Genomic DNA, 15013 nt, shown 5'->3' with positions numbered 1-15013 from the left:
TAGTTCTAGCATTAAAATATTAATTAATATATGATTAAAATTTATGACGCAATTATTGGTTTGGTATAATTATGAACATTTTTAAATCGGCGGCGGCGGCTGCGGCTGCGGCTGCGCCTGCAACAGTTTTTTATTATTATTGGCCCATTTATGGCGGTCCAATCTAAAAGAAGCTTTTAATTCGAACGCAATTGTGTATCGTCCTGTAACAGAAGCCTGCCAAGCCCGCATACAAAACTCGGACAAGAAAATAAAATAAAATAAAGAAAGAAAATTCTCCACCATCTCTCTGAGTCTGAGTTAGATCATCTGCTTGAATTTTCTCTGAGCGAGGGAGCCAAGCAAGTGCAAGAGAAGACAAAAAAAAAATGGCGAAATCGAGTGCGGACGATGAAGAATTGAAGCGTGCTTGTGAGGCTGCCATCGAAGGAACAAAGCAGAAGATCGTCATGTCGATCCGAGTGGTCAAGAGCGGAGGGATGTGGCGCAAATCCGGCAAGTTGGGCCGTCAAATGGCCAAGCCTAGAGTTCTCGCTCTCTCTAGTATGTCCAAGTTCTCCCGATTTTTGCTCTTTATGTAATCTGTTTTCGATCTACGCCAATGCTTTCGCATTGTTGATCCGATTTCTGGAATGTTGAATTATTGCCATTGATTGTGTTTGAAAACTGACAATGAATTCCAGAATTGACAAGTGTGGATGGATAGTGTGGCAATGTGAATGGGATATGAATCAGTACGAGTTAGGCTGCTGAAATTATGAAATTGTAGAGAGGACCTCTATAGCCAGTTTTTAATTGTTGTTTTAAGGAAGTACTATAATTATGCTACTTAACAAAAACCCTAAGTTCATGTATAGTGTAGCAATGTGAATGGGAGTTGTTCACCTTTTATTAAAGTGCGACACTTGTGGCCCTAGTCTTCATCATTATGTGTTCGTATTCTTTTTTATTATCTTCTTCCTTGCCATGCTAGGTTCCAGTATTACATTAGGCAGAAATGGTGAGCTTTTTGAAGCTGGAGACTGATGCAGAACAAAAGGATGGCATCAGTTAGGCTCTTTGCATCAACGCCCATACTTACCTTAAATTTCTTTTCATAGACCACTGTAGATGGGAAAGACGTTTTATATTTTTCAGTGGCCTTCTCCATATCGGCTGTCAGTGGCTGTCACTGTAAAATCCATCGAGAAATAGATTACTCTATATTTTTTGGTTGGGGGCAGCCTGTAACTCCTTTCCTGTAGGCATCATGTGATGATATTTATATGAAAACCTGTTCGGTTTTGTTATTTGGTAAAGAAACATAAAACCCAAGTTCTAGTAGAGAGTGGCTTCCTGGTTGCACCTGCTCACAAGTTCTTCTTGATGTATAGCTTTTAGGAAAATCATTTGTGTGATTTTTTTCCACTTTCAACTTTAAAAGATTGTATGTCTGTTATATCTTTCTATTTTCTCAATCACATTGTTAGTAACTGACTTTGGTTTGTGCAGCAAAATCGAAGGGTCAGCGGACTAAAGCTTTTTTGCGAGTTCTAAAATACTCCACTGGTGGAGTTCTTGAGGTAACTTTCACCTTTTTCTTCCTCGCAACTTTGGAATATTAAAATCAATAGTGATAAGTTGTTTACCCTCATATACTGTGGCTGTGCCATGGTATTCATTGCCTGTCACAACAGTCAGTACTCACACACACACACACTCTTACACTCATTTGCTCAGTTTACATTGGCATTTTATTCCTGATTTCAGTCATTCCTTTTATATGAAACGAGCTAAAGAATTTAGGCATCTTCTAATGCATGGTTCATCTCATATTTTCAGAAAAATTGGGTGCTATGCGCCTATGCCTAGATAATGCTCGATAGTTATTATTATTATTTTTTTTTTACTTTTTTTTCCCTTTGTGATGCTCTGCATATCAAATTATATGATCTGTAGCCTGGTGGTAAAATTTCTCCACTGCAATCTAGATGTAATTGGTTCAATTCCTAGAAACAATCTCTCGGTATTGCGGGGTTAGGCTGTTGTACATCTTTCCCTTTCCCAACCCTGACTCCAATATAGGTGCATGGTAGTTGTTTAACCTTGTTTTATTATGAAATAATTCATTATATACACATCAACATAGATACGCTATTTTTTACATGTTCATTTAATACATTAGATTCGAACTTAAATTGCTTCAACTCCCAACTGAAGGAAAAGCAATGCAGAACAATTATTTTCTGTTAGTACTTGGCAGAATTTTTTTTGATTTAATATCATATCTTTGAGAGTGAAGTCTGAATAAATTTTATTGAACATGCAGCCTGCTAACTTGTACAAGCTTAAGTATCTTTCAAAAGTAGAGGTTTTAACTAATGACCCCAGTGGTTGTACGTTCACACTGGTAAGATGGCATTCAAGCAAACGAGGCAAAGTTACCCTTAAAGTTTAAACTCTCCTTTTATCTCCAGCTTGACAGCAACTTTTGGCTAATCATTCAGGGATTCGATAATCTCAGAAGTCAAACTGTTGCTCCTCCTCAGTGGACAATGCGCAATATTGATGACAGGTAGAGATGGGAATACAACACTGTTTATTTGCCATTCCGAGTTTCTATTTATTTAATGTAGAAAGCAATCGTTAGATGTCTTTTAAATGAGTGGTAGTATCTTCAATTTATCATTTACTTACTGTTGTCTCTTTTCTTTATCTTTTTTAATGGAGCTTACTTTTGTCTCTTTCAAATTCCTTCAACAATTTTCTTGTAGGAACCGGCTTTTACTTTGCATATTAAACATTCTCAAAGACGTACTGGGCCGTCTACCCAAAGTTGTCGGAGTAGATGTTGTGGAGATGGCACTTTGGGCCAAGGTGCATGCGTGAATCTTTGTTATTCTTAGTTAAGAAGTTGTTCTCTCTTGTCTGCTTATGCCATAATCTGATTCAGATCTTGTTTGGTTTTCTTCACCTCCGTTTCTAGTTCTTGTATGTATGAACTAGGCAGTCATCAGGTCCATGGGGCAATTTTCTGTAAATGACAGGAATTGTTTGAGTTATATGAGAAATTGGGCTGCTCTTATGTGTGTTGCTGAAATGTGTATTTAATCTTGATTGTTCTCATAACATTAGATATCTCTCAAACTCTGCTCTTAGCTGCTTGGCAGCTGCCAACACTGCAATCTGTAATAATAAACCTGTCAAATTCATATTGTAAGCAGTTTTATGAATATGCAATCATACAATATTTTAAAAGCCTGATCTAATCTACATTACAATTCTTGAACAGATCATGGCAAGTAAAGACTTGAATTAAATATATTAGAAATTCTGCCAAATATCAGTTAAACATAGTGGTTTTTTTTTTCAAACTCTATATTGTGTTGACATTGTGCGGTAACTGCAGTTCAATATTTATGAAAAATGATGGTGAATGTAATCATCGACCCCAATCAGATCAATTGTTTATACTGTTGGATAGTAACCATACCACCTCTGCACGAGATGGGTTAGCATTCTTGTTCACCCTACCAGTTATCGATTTCTGGAAGTCTGGAAGACATCTTTGTGGAGAATATCTTAAATGTATCTTATGCCTCTATGTGTAGAGTCATGGATTAAGGCACCCTAAACATTGTTTGCATCCTTCGGAGAATTTCATTCTGTCCCCAACACTTTGATGATGATGACCCAACTGGTTTAATCCGGAAACTTTGAACTTGTACTTATGATGGTCATGTTGATTAGATCAGGCAGGTTTTGTTTAGCGTCTATTATCTAATATTTTCTTTTGAAACTTGTTTTTAAGATCAATACTTCTGTTGGGGTGGTAAGAAATCAAAACTGGAAAGGTTTTAGTTATGAGTTATGACACGTTTTATTTATTTTGCTTACGTCTTACCCTTCTATTGGTTCCTAGGAAAATACACCAACGGTTACAACTCAAAGGAATCTGCAAGATGGACCTGTGGCAGCTACAGTAACAGAAAGTGACTTGAAAGTAACTGTTGAAAGAGAACTCGTCTCGCAAGCTGAGGAAGAGGACATGGAAGCTCTTCTGGGCACGTATGTTTTCTTTTTTGTTTTAGTTCTTGCATTTTTGTGGAAATTTGAGATGCACTTTGAGTGAAACAAAACTATATTAACCAATTTCATTTGCAACTTGATATGCAAATGAAATTAAAAAAGAGTAAAGAACGGTATATTTTTAGTTGTACAGGAATTTATTGGTAACTTGGATATCGAACATGGTTTAAGCCAGGAACTTGTCTGAGTTTTACCCCATTTATTTGTGCTTCAAAAGACTATTAGATTTATAAGTTATGTATTGATTCTTATATTGATATGTTTATGAAAGGCTGATATAATGCCATATTGGTTCTTTCCACCAAGTTGTGACCAATCGCTCAGATGTTTGTTTTTTTTTTTTTTGGGGGTGGGGGGGGGGGGGACACAAATCAATGCGCTCTATAGAAGAATTAACTATCATAATAGTACTCTTACCGGTCTGCCATAAAATTTGAAATACTAGATACATAAAATGGGCAAAAGACTTCAGTCGATGCACGAAATTGGCCTAGGCCTCAGTCTATGCATGAGGATCCTTGTAATGATGTAATCTGCCTATTGGGGTTAATCACCCTCTTTAAGAATTTACGGCTTATCTGCTTTTATTTCCTGTGCACATAAATGTCTTTAGCACAATGATGGTTTTCTTTTTCTAAGTATAGACACTTTTTTTTTTTGATAACGGAGTATGGCACTTTAACCCATTGTTTGCATCCATCTACTCTCTTAAATTGTCTTGTTTATTGCATTATATCTTCCTTTGGCAGGCTCTTAGACTACCAAAAGTTAACTGCCGACTCACAATATTCACTGCCTTGTCTGTATCCACAGTGTTGGTGGCACATCATTCTTTCTGCTATTCTTTTCTTTGCTGCTTTTACTTATGTGTGTGAATTGGGTGTTATTTTCTGTATTCAGTGGTTGAATTCAATAGTCTAATTCATGTTTTGTTTTTTTACTATGTTGAAACCACCCTTATGCTGCTTCAACGTTTCTATTTATGTCATGGCGTGCAGTTATGTCATGGGTATTGGTGAAGCAGAGGCATTTTCTGAGAGGCTGAAACGAGAGCTACTTGCTCTTGAAGCAGCAAATGTGCATGCCATTTTGGAAAGTGAACCTTTAATTGAAGAGGTGGATCCTTTTTCTTTAATGGCTATATTTACAAGTTCAGTCACCTTCCTATCTTACTCTAGTCTGTGTTGTAGATGTTGAATCTCTTGGTTTACCGTACCTTTTAAGTCCACTATGAACCTTTATCATGTCATGCATGGCTAATCACTCTATCCTATCTGGCTTTATATCTGAAATATATCAAATTATCAATTCATAGTTTATGAAGTATGAACTATGTAAACCTGGTTCTTTACGTTAAGCATTTACACCTATTTGCATAATCCTTAAATATTGAAGTTATGTGCTTATCATGCTTTGAGAACTTCACTGTTTTGAACTTCTGTTGTCAGTTGAAGCTACTTCTGAACTATTATTTGAGCCACTGTATTTAGAAGGTTTATATCAGATTGTCTCTTACTTTAAGAAGACATTTGATCAGTGCTTTAATAAGAATGAGTTTGTCTTAATCTTTTTTTTAAAAAAGATAATTGTCTTCTCTGTTAAGATGTTGGTTTGTGGGTATTTCAGGTATTGCAAGGCCTTGAGGCTGCTACAAATTGTGTTGATGACATGGATGAATGGTTAAGCATCTTCAATGTGAAACTTAGACACATGAGAGAAGACATTGAGTCGGTAGGGATAGTTGTTAATTAATGGTGTAGGAATTTTGTTTACATTCTGTCTGACCTATCACATTGCACATCTGTAAAAAAAAAAGTATTCATTTAGCCATCATTCCTCATGTTCTAGTTCTTCTTTTTGATCATTTTGATTTTGGGATTTGTTAATTTATTCTGCCTAAAACAAAGGTAATTCTCATATTACTTGTTCAACAAATCCTTAATATTATTTATTGTGTGAAGATTAATATGAACAACTCGACCTTCTTATGATTGGGAATCTTGCTCTTCTTCTAGCACTAGTGGATTGATTTAAATTTCTATGCTATTTTTCCTATTGGCTTGTTGGAAGAGAGTTTCTTTATGCTTTAAACTAATCCAGATTTTCTGTCCCATGCTGGTAGCAAGAAAAGTATCTTTTATATAGACGCCTGCATATTTTCAGCATGAACACCTTACCTTCTCAACTTGGCCAGTAACTTTTTGTCATGATGTCCAGATAGAAACCCGCAATAACAAGTTGGAGATGCAGTCTGTAAATAACAAAGCACTTATTGAGGAACTTGATAAGCTTGTTGAACGGTTGTGTGTCCCATCTGAGGTATTTCATTCATCGCTGCCATGTCAGCATCATATAATTTATTCAATGCACATAACTAAGGCTTTATACTTTCTAAAATATCATTTTGTGGATTGTAGTATGCAGTATCTCTGACAGGTGGTTCATTTGATGAGTCCCGCATGCTTCAGAACATCGAAGCATGTGAATGGTTGACTGGTGCTTTACATGGACTCGAAGTGCCCAATTTGGATCCTGCCTTTGCAAACATTCGGGCGGTATGTTATGCGCCTCCCTGTAATATGACTCGTAGCCATAAAACATTCTGTCTAAATGACTTATGCGAGGCATGTGTGGTTATGCACCCTGCTATCATGGGACATTCTTAAGAAATTTACCTATAGTATGCAGACCTTTTGTTTTGGACTTTTCAACTGAGGATCTAGAATTAGAGTGGTCCTTGTTATCCAGAGTTATGCTATAAGTTTAGGCTGTTATATTTTGCCTGTTCCCCCTCTCATCTCATATCGAACCAAATTTGGTGATGGCCCAAAGAGGCCACACATGTTTGAGAGTCCAAAAGAAGAGGCCCATATTTGAGGACTCGTGTGAGGGGGAATGTTGGAGAATAACCCACCCAAGAGTCCCACATGGGAAAAATATGGAGAGGTTTAGTGGCTTATAAACAAGTAGTTGGACCCAAGCTCATAAGCCATGGTTTTGTGAGCCATAATAGGCCTCCCAACCACTTGTGACCCTATAACTTGGCTAACCCCAAGGTCCAATTTGACAACATGGTTTTGGAGCTTTGAAATTGGCCCTCTACCTTCCCCATTTGTTTTACCCCTAGTGTGGGCCTTTGTGTGTGAGTAGCCCTAGTGTTGGGCCTCGTTTGTTGTGCACTTTTTGCGCCTCTGGCCTCCCATTGTTAGGGATTGTTGAGCCCACACTTGAGTGGGAGTGTTAGAGTGTAAAAGTCCCACATTGACAAGTTAAGAGTAAAATTGATAGGCTTATAAGAGGTTCGCTCTCCTCTCTCTAATAGTTCCTTTTAGAGAGTGTATGCGCCACTTATGAGCCAAATTTAACAGCATATTTGTAGGGATGCTCTTCTAAAAGGCTGACACCAGTGGCCTTCTTACAGGTTAAAGAGAAGCGGGCAGAACTTGAAAAATTAAAAACTACATTTGTCAGGAGAGCTTCTGAGTTCTTGAGAAACTACTTTGCCAGTTTGGTTGATTTTATGATTGGTGACAAGAGTTACTTCTCACAGGTATTTCATCAGGGTCATTTGTTCACAGTGTTGATTGAGTGTAAAATTTGTGTCTCATTTATTAACTATTGCATCTCTGGTTGCTTTAAACAGCGGGGTCAATTGAAGAGGCCTGATCATGCTGACTTGAGGTACAAATGTAGGACATATGCTCGTCTTCTGCAACATTTAAAGGTCAATTAGTGACTAATTTCCATAATTTCATTTTCTTTTTTGGGTTGTTTTTGTATGTGTATGTCAGTCTCCTTTATGAAGATCTTTTTTAACCATTTCCATTTCAGAGTCTTGATAAGAACTGCTTGGGTCCTTTGAGAAAAGCTTATTGTAGCTCTCTTAACTTACTTCTTCGACGAGAGGTCAGGAAATACAAATCTTTTCCAAACTAAAAATGATGCAATGTTTCTGTTAGTTTCTCATGTTTCAAAGTTCTCTATCTCATCTACAGGCCCGTGAATTTGCAAATGAGCTTCGTGCTAGTACAAAAGCATCAAGAAATCCAACTGTCTGGCTCGAAGCTTCAGCAGGTTCTGGTCAAAGCGCGAGTACTGCTGATACCTCTTCAGTTTCTGATGCCTATGCCAAAATGCTGACAATTTTCATCCCCCTACTTGTAGATGAGGTTATGGTCCAATTTTTCTGCAAATATTCTTAAGCTCAAGTGTTGGAACCTTTTCTTCTTGGAAGTTATATTTTCTCATCTGTTGATTTTGCAGAGTTCTTTTTTTGCACATTTCATGTGCTTTGAAGTTCGTGCACTCATTCCTCCAGGAGGTCTTGCGAATGGTAAAGGCGGATCTCATGATGTCAAAGATGATGAGGATGATTTGGGCATTATGGACATAGATGACAATGACGGCAAAGCTGGTAATCTTTTCAGTCCTCTCTCATATTATAATGTGCCTTTCTTAAAACTCTGATTTTGTAGGTAAAAATTCTGCGGATTTGTCGACTCTGAATGAATCTCTTCAGGACTTGCTTGATGGAATTCAGGTAATGTACAAGATTCTTTATCTTGCAATGGACATGTACTTCAATTGTTTGCTGTCATGTTATTAGAAGCACCTCTATCAACAAATTTGTGGATTGTCTGGTGGAACTTGCGACATCATTGTTCTGTTGACATATATGACCATATGTGACTGAAACTTGAAGACTTAAAAAGGTGAAAGTGAGGCTATAAGAGAAATCCCCACCTTAACCAATAGGTTAAATTGTAGTCTCATGGCAACCTAGGAGTTATGTTAGAATGAGATTAAGTCAAATGTTCCAAGATTTTCATGATTGTATAGTGACTATTATATGTTGGTAAAAGTATTGGATTTATGAATTTCCTTGTACCATATCAAGTCCCCTTGTTTGGAAAAAAAATTGCAATACAGATATTGACTGTTTTGCCTAGGTCTTTGAGAATCTGCCTTGACCTGCTAGATGATTTAAAATGTTATTGATGTGAAAAAACATTGAACCACATAAGGGTAAACCTACCTAGCAGATAAGTATAAGGCTGTTTATCCTATTAATGTATCGTGTTATTGAACTAATATGGCATTGAGTCGTCCAAATTCCATAGCCTCCTAATTTTTTCGACTTTTCTTGTTGCTTAGCTGGTCGCTCTCTCTGGTAGTATGAAACTATGGATTGTATTTTTGTTTTTTGCTCTACATGTAGTCTTTTCAAGCTTATCTGCCAGTTGGCAGCATTGGATGGTTTGCTAAATCTTTTGCCAAGGTTACTGCACTATCACAGTCCTCACTGCAAAATTTCAGGAAGACTTTTATGCCGTGGTGGACTGGGCATACAAAATTGATCCTTTACGTTGCATATCGATGCATGGAATTACAGAACGGTATCTCTCTGGTCAAAAAGCTGATGCAGCAGGATTTGTGCGTCTATTACTTGGTGACTTGGAGTCAAGAATTTCTGTGCAGTTTGCCCATGTATGTTTTCAAATTGACAGTAGCAGTGTTTGGTTTGCATTCTGATGAGCATGAAACTAACCCAATCAACTTGCAAGTTGCAGTTTGTTGATGAGGCTTGCCACCAGATTGAAAGAAATGAGCGTAATGTGCGCCAGATGGGTGTTCTATCATACATTCCGAGGTAAATTTAGATCATGTCCATGCATATGTTGTTTTTATGGAACTCTTCTTTCTTTTCTTTTTTCCTTTTTAAATGACTTTAATTGTTTGTTGATCATGAGAGTATATACCTATTAAAAGATAGTTGTGAGCTACGGTATTTGAAGAATTGTGTATGCTGCATTTCAGATTTGTGCAATGATTTTGATATTTCATCTTGAAGTGTCGGACATAATGCATGTAGACCAATGGTATTTTAACTGCTGACATTAATTTATTTTCTTGACATTAATTTATAAATGATGACATAACTTAGCAAGGATGTTAAAAGGAGCTTGTGGCCACAAGTTGCAGGATTTAATTTCCCCTCCCCAAAAAAAATCAAGAATATAACCCTATAACTGTTAAAAAGAAAAAAGTTAACAAGGTTGTTTTATTCTTGGTGAGTTTATCTCAGTGTTACAAATGCACCTCTTTTGACTCGTTGATACAAAGTTACTGGAGTTCAAGCACTAAGAACTGCTAAAAGAAAGAGACTGCACGCACCGTTCATGCTACTAGAGCTAAAATCACTGCTAGCTAATTGATTTTTAGAAGTACTGAAATCCCTGTTTGCAACTTGTCCTAAACCCTGGTTCTCTTGCAGCAGTTTATGCACATTTTTTATGGCCATCATTCTTTTCTAATGTCATAGACCTTAGGCTATGTATCTATCCCTCTCTTAAAGATGGAAATTCTGGTTAACAAGCTTACAGTCTTGATTTTGACATTAGTGTGACCTCATCGAGTTAGGCGTTATATCATTCTGTGGTTTGTACAATCACAAGGGGTCCTAAAAGCATAGATTTGTACCTACTGACTGTTGATAAAGCTTTTGATTCTTCGAACTTTATTTTTGAAAAGAAATTATCAATAAAGGGTTTGTTGTCTAAAGAGATGATCTCAGTTTTTCCAACTATTCAGTTACTCTCTTATCCTGTTCAATACTTTCTTTTTGATTTTTCATTACAACTGTTACTCTCATGGTGTCTGCATAGATTTGCGACTTTGGCAACCCGAATGGAGCAGTATATACAAGGACAATCTAGGGATTTGGTCGATCAGGCATATACGAAATTTGTGAGTACTAATTATTCAAGCATGTATTTCCCTTTATCAGAAGCACGTAATGTCCCCTTTGTTGCATCTCTGCTTGCAGAATATGGATGACTACTATTCTTTCTTTTTCTTTTTAATTCATCCGACTTGTTTATGGTGTATGTCATCAGCAATGTGTGTCTCTCTCTCTCTCTCTCTCTCTCTCTCCATATACATATATTTGCATATTTCTGATTTTTTCTTGTGGCTACACAATCATGTTGCAATAATGTTTGACAGGTTAGCATAATGTTTGTGACTTTGGAGAAAATTTCACAGACAGATCCAAAGTATGCAGATATTTTCCTTCTGGAGAACTATGCAGCATTTCAGAATAGGTATTTATTTTCTTCTTTTATGTTCTGTTTTTGAGGGTGGGGTGGAGTCAGTTTCGGTAGCTAAAATTAATGTTTTTGCTGGTGGCTAAAAGTGAATGTCCTTCTTTTGAGCATTTTACATTGATTGTGCTAATTAGAAGCAGTGCCATGCAGTTTGTATGATCTGGCCAATGTTGTACCCACTTTGGCCAAGTTCTATCACCAGGCAAGTGAAGCTTATGAACAAGCTTGTACACGTCATATCAGCATGATCATTTACTATGTAAGTATCCTCCATTTTCATCAACTCTATTTTTTGCTTTCCTTGCCAATTGGGAAGTGTGGTCTACTTAAATAGTAAAAAAATATGTTGAGCTCTATAAGATGTCATTCTGTGATACCTGGATGATGCATATGCAGCAATTCGAACGACTTTTCCAGTTTGCTCGAAGGATTGAGGATTTGATGTACACAATTACGCCCGAAGAGGTTAGTGTCTTGTTGATTGTATGTCTTCCCATCTCCACTATTTCACATGACCTATTACAGAGTTTCTTGGTGAATTCTTTTACGGAAAATACTGTCACAGTTGATCTCGTTTGGGTAATATGAACATTTAGAATTTGTTGGTACATAATATTAGAGTTTTAAAAATGAAAATTAAAGAAATATGGGATCTTCTAAGGTACCAGTCAATGGACACTATCTTGTAGTGACATGTAGGATGACTGGAGCTAATTTGGTGTTCTCTTGTGAATTTCAAGATTTCACATACGAATGGTTCGAGGTTAGGGTTATGGAATAGGGTTGCTATAGCTTGTCCGGCTTGTGATAGCTTACAAAAGAATGAAAAATGGAAGATGACTGGAAACATGAACAAATCTTAAGAATCTTACAAAAGTCTTCTAAGGGTTTCACTTGGATGAGTTCCCTAAAACCTCACATATAAATAAGAAAGGGACCTGCAAATAATGATAAGAAAGAAAGCCATATTACAAATGGATAAATATTTAAATTAAATTCCATTAGGCTGGAGGATCCCAAATCTTGCACTGTAGAATTATCTGTGATCAAAATAAAATTATAATATCCTACGTTGAGAAATTGTAGCAGGTTAACAGATTTATTTTACACCCGCAACCTATCTATCTTTAACTTGTTCAATGCCTTCCCTTTGTATCCTTTTCCCTCTTCAGATCCCTTTCCAGCTTGGATTGTCAAAAATGGATCTGCGAAAGATGATCAAAGCAAGTCTATCTGGAGTAAGTTAGTCAATGCTTCTGAAATGTCTTTTTCAGTCATTTAAAACCTTAGTAACTATTAGTTGACTTTCCTGATACAGGTTGACAAGTCCATTGCTGCTATGTATAAGAAGTTGCAGAAGAACTTGACTTCAGAGGAACTTTTACCTTCCTTATGGGACAAATGCAAGGTGAGCTGAGTGCTCCTTGGGGAGAAAAAGATAAGCCCAGGGCTTGTTAATTGAATTCTTTTGTTGAGAGTGATTTAGCGACATAACTAGTTGGTACTTGCATGTTTGGCTGTTTTTTTTTTTTCTCGCATCAACAAAAAAAGTAAAGCATATTTGGATGGAAGACATGACCTTTGAATATTTGAAATCAGGTATGAGAAAAGCATAGTATATAGGTAAACAACTTTTGTGCATAAGGCCCCCGTAGTAGATAGGGTCGGGGACAAGCAATATGTATGCAGTCTTTTTTTTCGTGATTTGAGCCTGCAATCTCTAAGTTGCACTTAACCACTAAGCCACATATTCGTCTGTGAAAAGCATATATATTAGGATATTGTTTCTAAAACATATCCATGCAGATCTTTGTTCCTTGCTTGATTGGGTCCCAAGTTTGAGCAAACTATTCCTTCTAATACCTATAAATTTAACAGGTCTATTTTCTGAAATGACTGATTTATTTATTTTACAGAAAGAGTTTCTGGACAAGTATGAAAGTTTCGTGCAACTCGTTGCCAAAATCTATCCCAATGAGAATATCCCTACCGTGGTGGAAATGAGAAATTTGCTAGCTTCCATGTAAACTTTGTAAAGAGAGAACTGACGTTGTGTTGTAAAAGTTGTTAATTTTGTTTACGAGGATGGATAGAGCATTAGTGTATTAGGTTTCTGTAATTATTATTCTTTTGCAAATTTTCCTTCAATTTTTGTTTTGTTGAACGAATCTATTTCTTCTCTGGTTGAATTGATCTTGACATGTTATTGAATTGTATTCACTGACCTAAAGGTCGCGGATTTATGTCAACTTGTGTATAAACTGGATCTGAAAATAAGCTTGAGTTTGACTTGCTTTTGTGTTATTCAGTCAATGAAATCTTTAAGGGTTTTTCAGGAATAGTTTATTGGAGGACCTGATAGTTTATATTTCAGTTCAGGTCTACCCATTCTTCTCACTTTTTCCCATTCTTGGCTGGCCATGTGTTCTTGTGGTTGTCATGGCATGCCTTCTATCCGCTGCTGGACAAAATGAAGCCTGGAATTTAATTTTCTCTGAACATTAGGGATTTTAATTGTTGTTGAATGTTAGAACGAAGATCAATTTCTGCATCAAGAATTTTAGAATTAGTAAAAAATTAATTGGAGTCGTTGGCAGATACTTAGGTCCTTCAGACTTTTGGCAGGTGACAATGATTCTCCAACCCTAAAAATTGAAAAGAAAAAAAAAAAATGTTATGTTGGGTGACGTTAAAATTTGTCTTTGGTCTTGATGATATGTCAGGCGGTAGGATTGATGTTAGATGTTATCTTCAATGAGCGCGGATGAGGAAGATATGCACATGAGAGCCCGTAAGCCAAGAGGGCATATGAGGATGACCTGCATAGGAGAACAAGTAAATAATAGGGGCCTCGATGGCACGTAAGCTAAGAGGTGTCCGGAAAGTGTGCTCGGGAACTCCACTAAAGCAATCACAGACTCATAGTGGTAAAAATTTTCTGGGTCAATAAAAATGTATTGGATTTTGTGTTTTGTTAATGTGGCTGTATTGGGAGACGTGTTTTATTGAAGTGGTTGTATTAACATTTGTGTTTGATTTAGTTTTATTGGGGACAACACGAAGACATTAAATATTGTTAATATTGTTGGCCTCCATGTTGAGTGAGGAGGGATAATGTATAGGAATTTGTGTTTTGGTGATGTAGTTATATTGGGATACGTATTTGACTTGAATTTTTGTACAATAAAGGTGAGATTTTTGTTAGCCCAGCAAAAATGTCCTATTACATTTGCTCTAGCAATTGCAATGGTCCCATTTTGTTGGCCCAGTAAAAACCAATATTGGGTCCCACCTCTATTACATAAAAGTCAAGCCAAACACGTCTCTCAATATAACCACATCAACAAAACACATCTCCCAATATAACCACATCAACAAAACACAAATTCCTATACATTTTTCCTTCTCACCCAACATGGAGGCCAACAAATTCTCATTCCCTCCATATTGTCCACAATAAAACTACAGCAAAACACATCTCCCAATACAGCCACATCAGCAAAACACATCTCCTAATACAACCACATCAACAAAACACAAAACCCTATACATGTTTGTTGTTCCAGACAAAATAATACCATTGTAAGTGCTCTAACGCTTTATAATTCCAGCCCCCATCCCACTACACATTTATAATTCTTTAATTTCAAAAAAATCAAACACTTGTCACTTAAGTAAAGAATCTATTAAGTTGTTAGGGGAATTTGCAGAAGATTATAGCCGCTGAAGAGACTAATAAAAAAAAAGTAATCTAAATATATGATTTCACACGTGGCAAAAAGTCGCACGTTACCTAGTAAAGAAAGAAAATAAAATAAATAATTAAAAGGGGAGAGTTT

At 36.7% G+C, this 15013-nt stretch overlaps 1 protein-coding gene across 2 annotated transcripts; it reads left to right on the top strand.

Annotated features, from left to right (window-relative positions):
- Positions 1-205: 205 nt before the first annotated feature.
- LOC120000827 (exocyst complex component SEC3A-like) lies at positions 206-13471 on the top strand. 2 transcript variants are annotated; one of them, XM_038848982.1, is made up of 26 exons: positions 206-543; positions 1492-1562; positions 2309-2389; positions 2487-2554; positions 2754-2856; positions 3902-4047; positions 4818-4886; positions 5067-5184; positions 5695-5799; positions 6286-6387; positions 6486-6623; positions 7490-7618; positions 7712-7792; positions 7900-7974; positions 8064-8237; positions 8332-8482; positions 8544-8608; positions 9385-9555; positions 9639-9718; positions 10734-10815; positions 11074-11171; positions 11325-11433; positions 11571-11639; positions 12347-12412; positions 12493-12582; positions 13091-13471. In XM_038848982.1, the coding sequence occupies exons 1-26, from the start codon at positions 369-371 to the stop codon at positions 13199-13201; spliced, it is 2727 nt and encodes a 908-aa protein (XP_038704910.1). In that variant the 5' UTR covers positions 206-368; the 3' UTR covers positions 13202-13471. The 2 variants fall into 2 exon arrangements, with proteins under 2 accessions (XP_038704910.1, XP_038704911.1); XM_038848983.1 differs by lacking the exon at positions 4818-4886 and having other exon boundaries at positions 207-543.
- The last annotated feature ends 1542 nt before the right edge of the window (positions 13472-15013 follow it).

This window comes from Tripterygium wilfordii, chromosome 6 (genome assembly GCF_013401445.1).
Source record: "Tripterygium wilfordii isolate XIE 37 chromosome 6, ASM1340144v1, whole genome shotgun sequence".
NCBI classification, from domain to species: Eukaryota; Viridiplantae; Streptophyta; class Magnoliopsida; order Celastrales; family Celastraceae; genus Tripterygium; species Tripterygium wilfordii.
Note: the sequence above shows the minus strand (reverse complement) of the source record. Positions and strands in the feature narration are given on the sequence as shown.

Coding starts and splice junctions, on each gene's coding strand:
- LOC120000827 (XM_038848982.1), top strand. CDS start 369: ATGGCGAAATCGAGTGCGGACGATGAAGAATTGAAGCGTGCTTGTGAG. Junction 4,048..4,817: donor ATGGAAGCTCTTCTGGGCAC/GTATGTTTTCTT, acceptor TTCCTTTGGCAG/GCTCTTAGACTACCAAAAGT. Junction 5,800..6,285: donor TGAGAGAAGACATTGAGTCG/GTAGGGATAGTT, acceptor CATGATGTCCAG/ATAGAAACCCGCAATAACAA.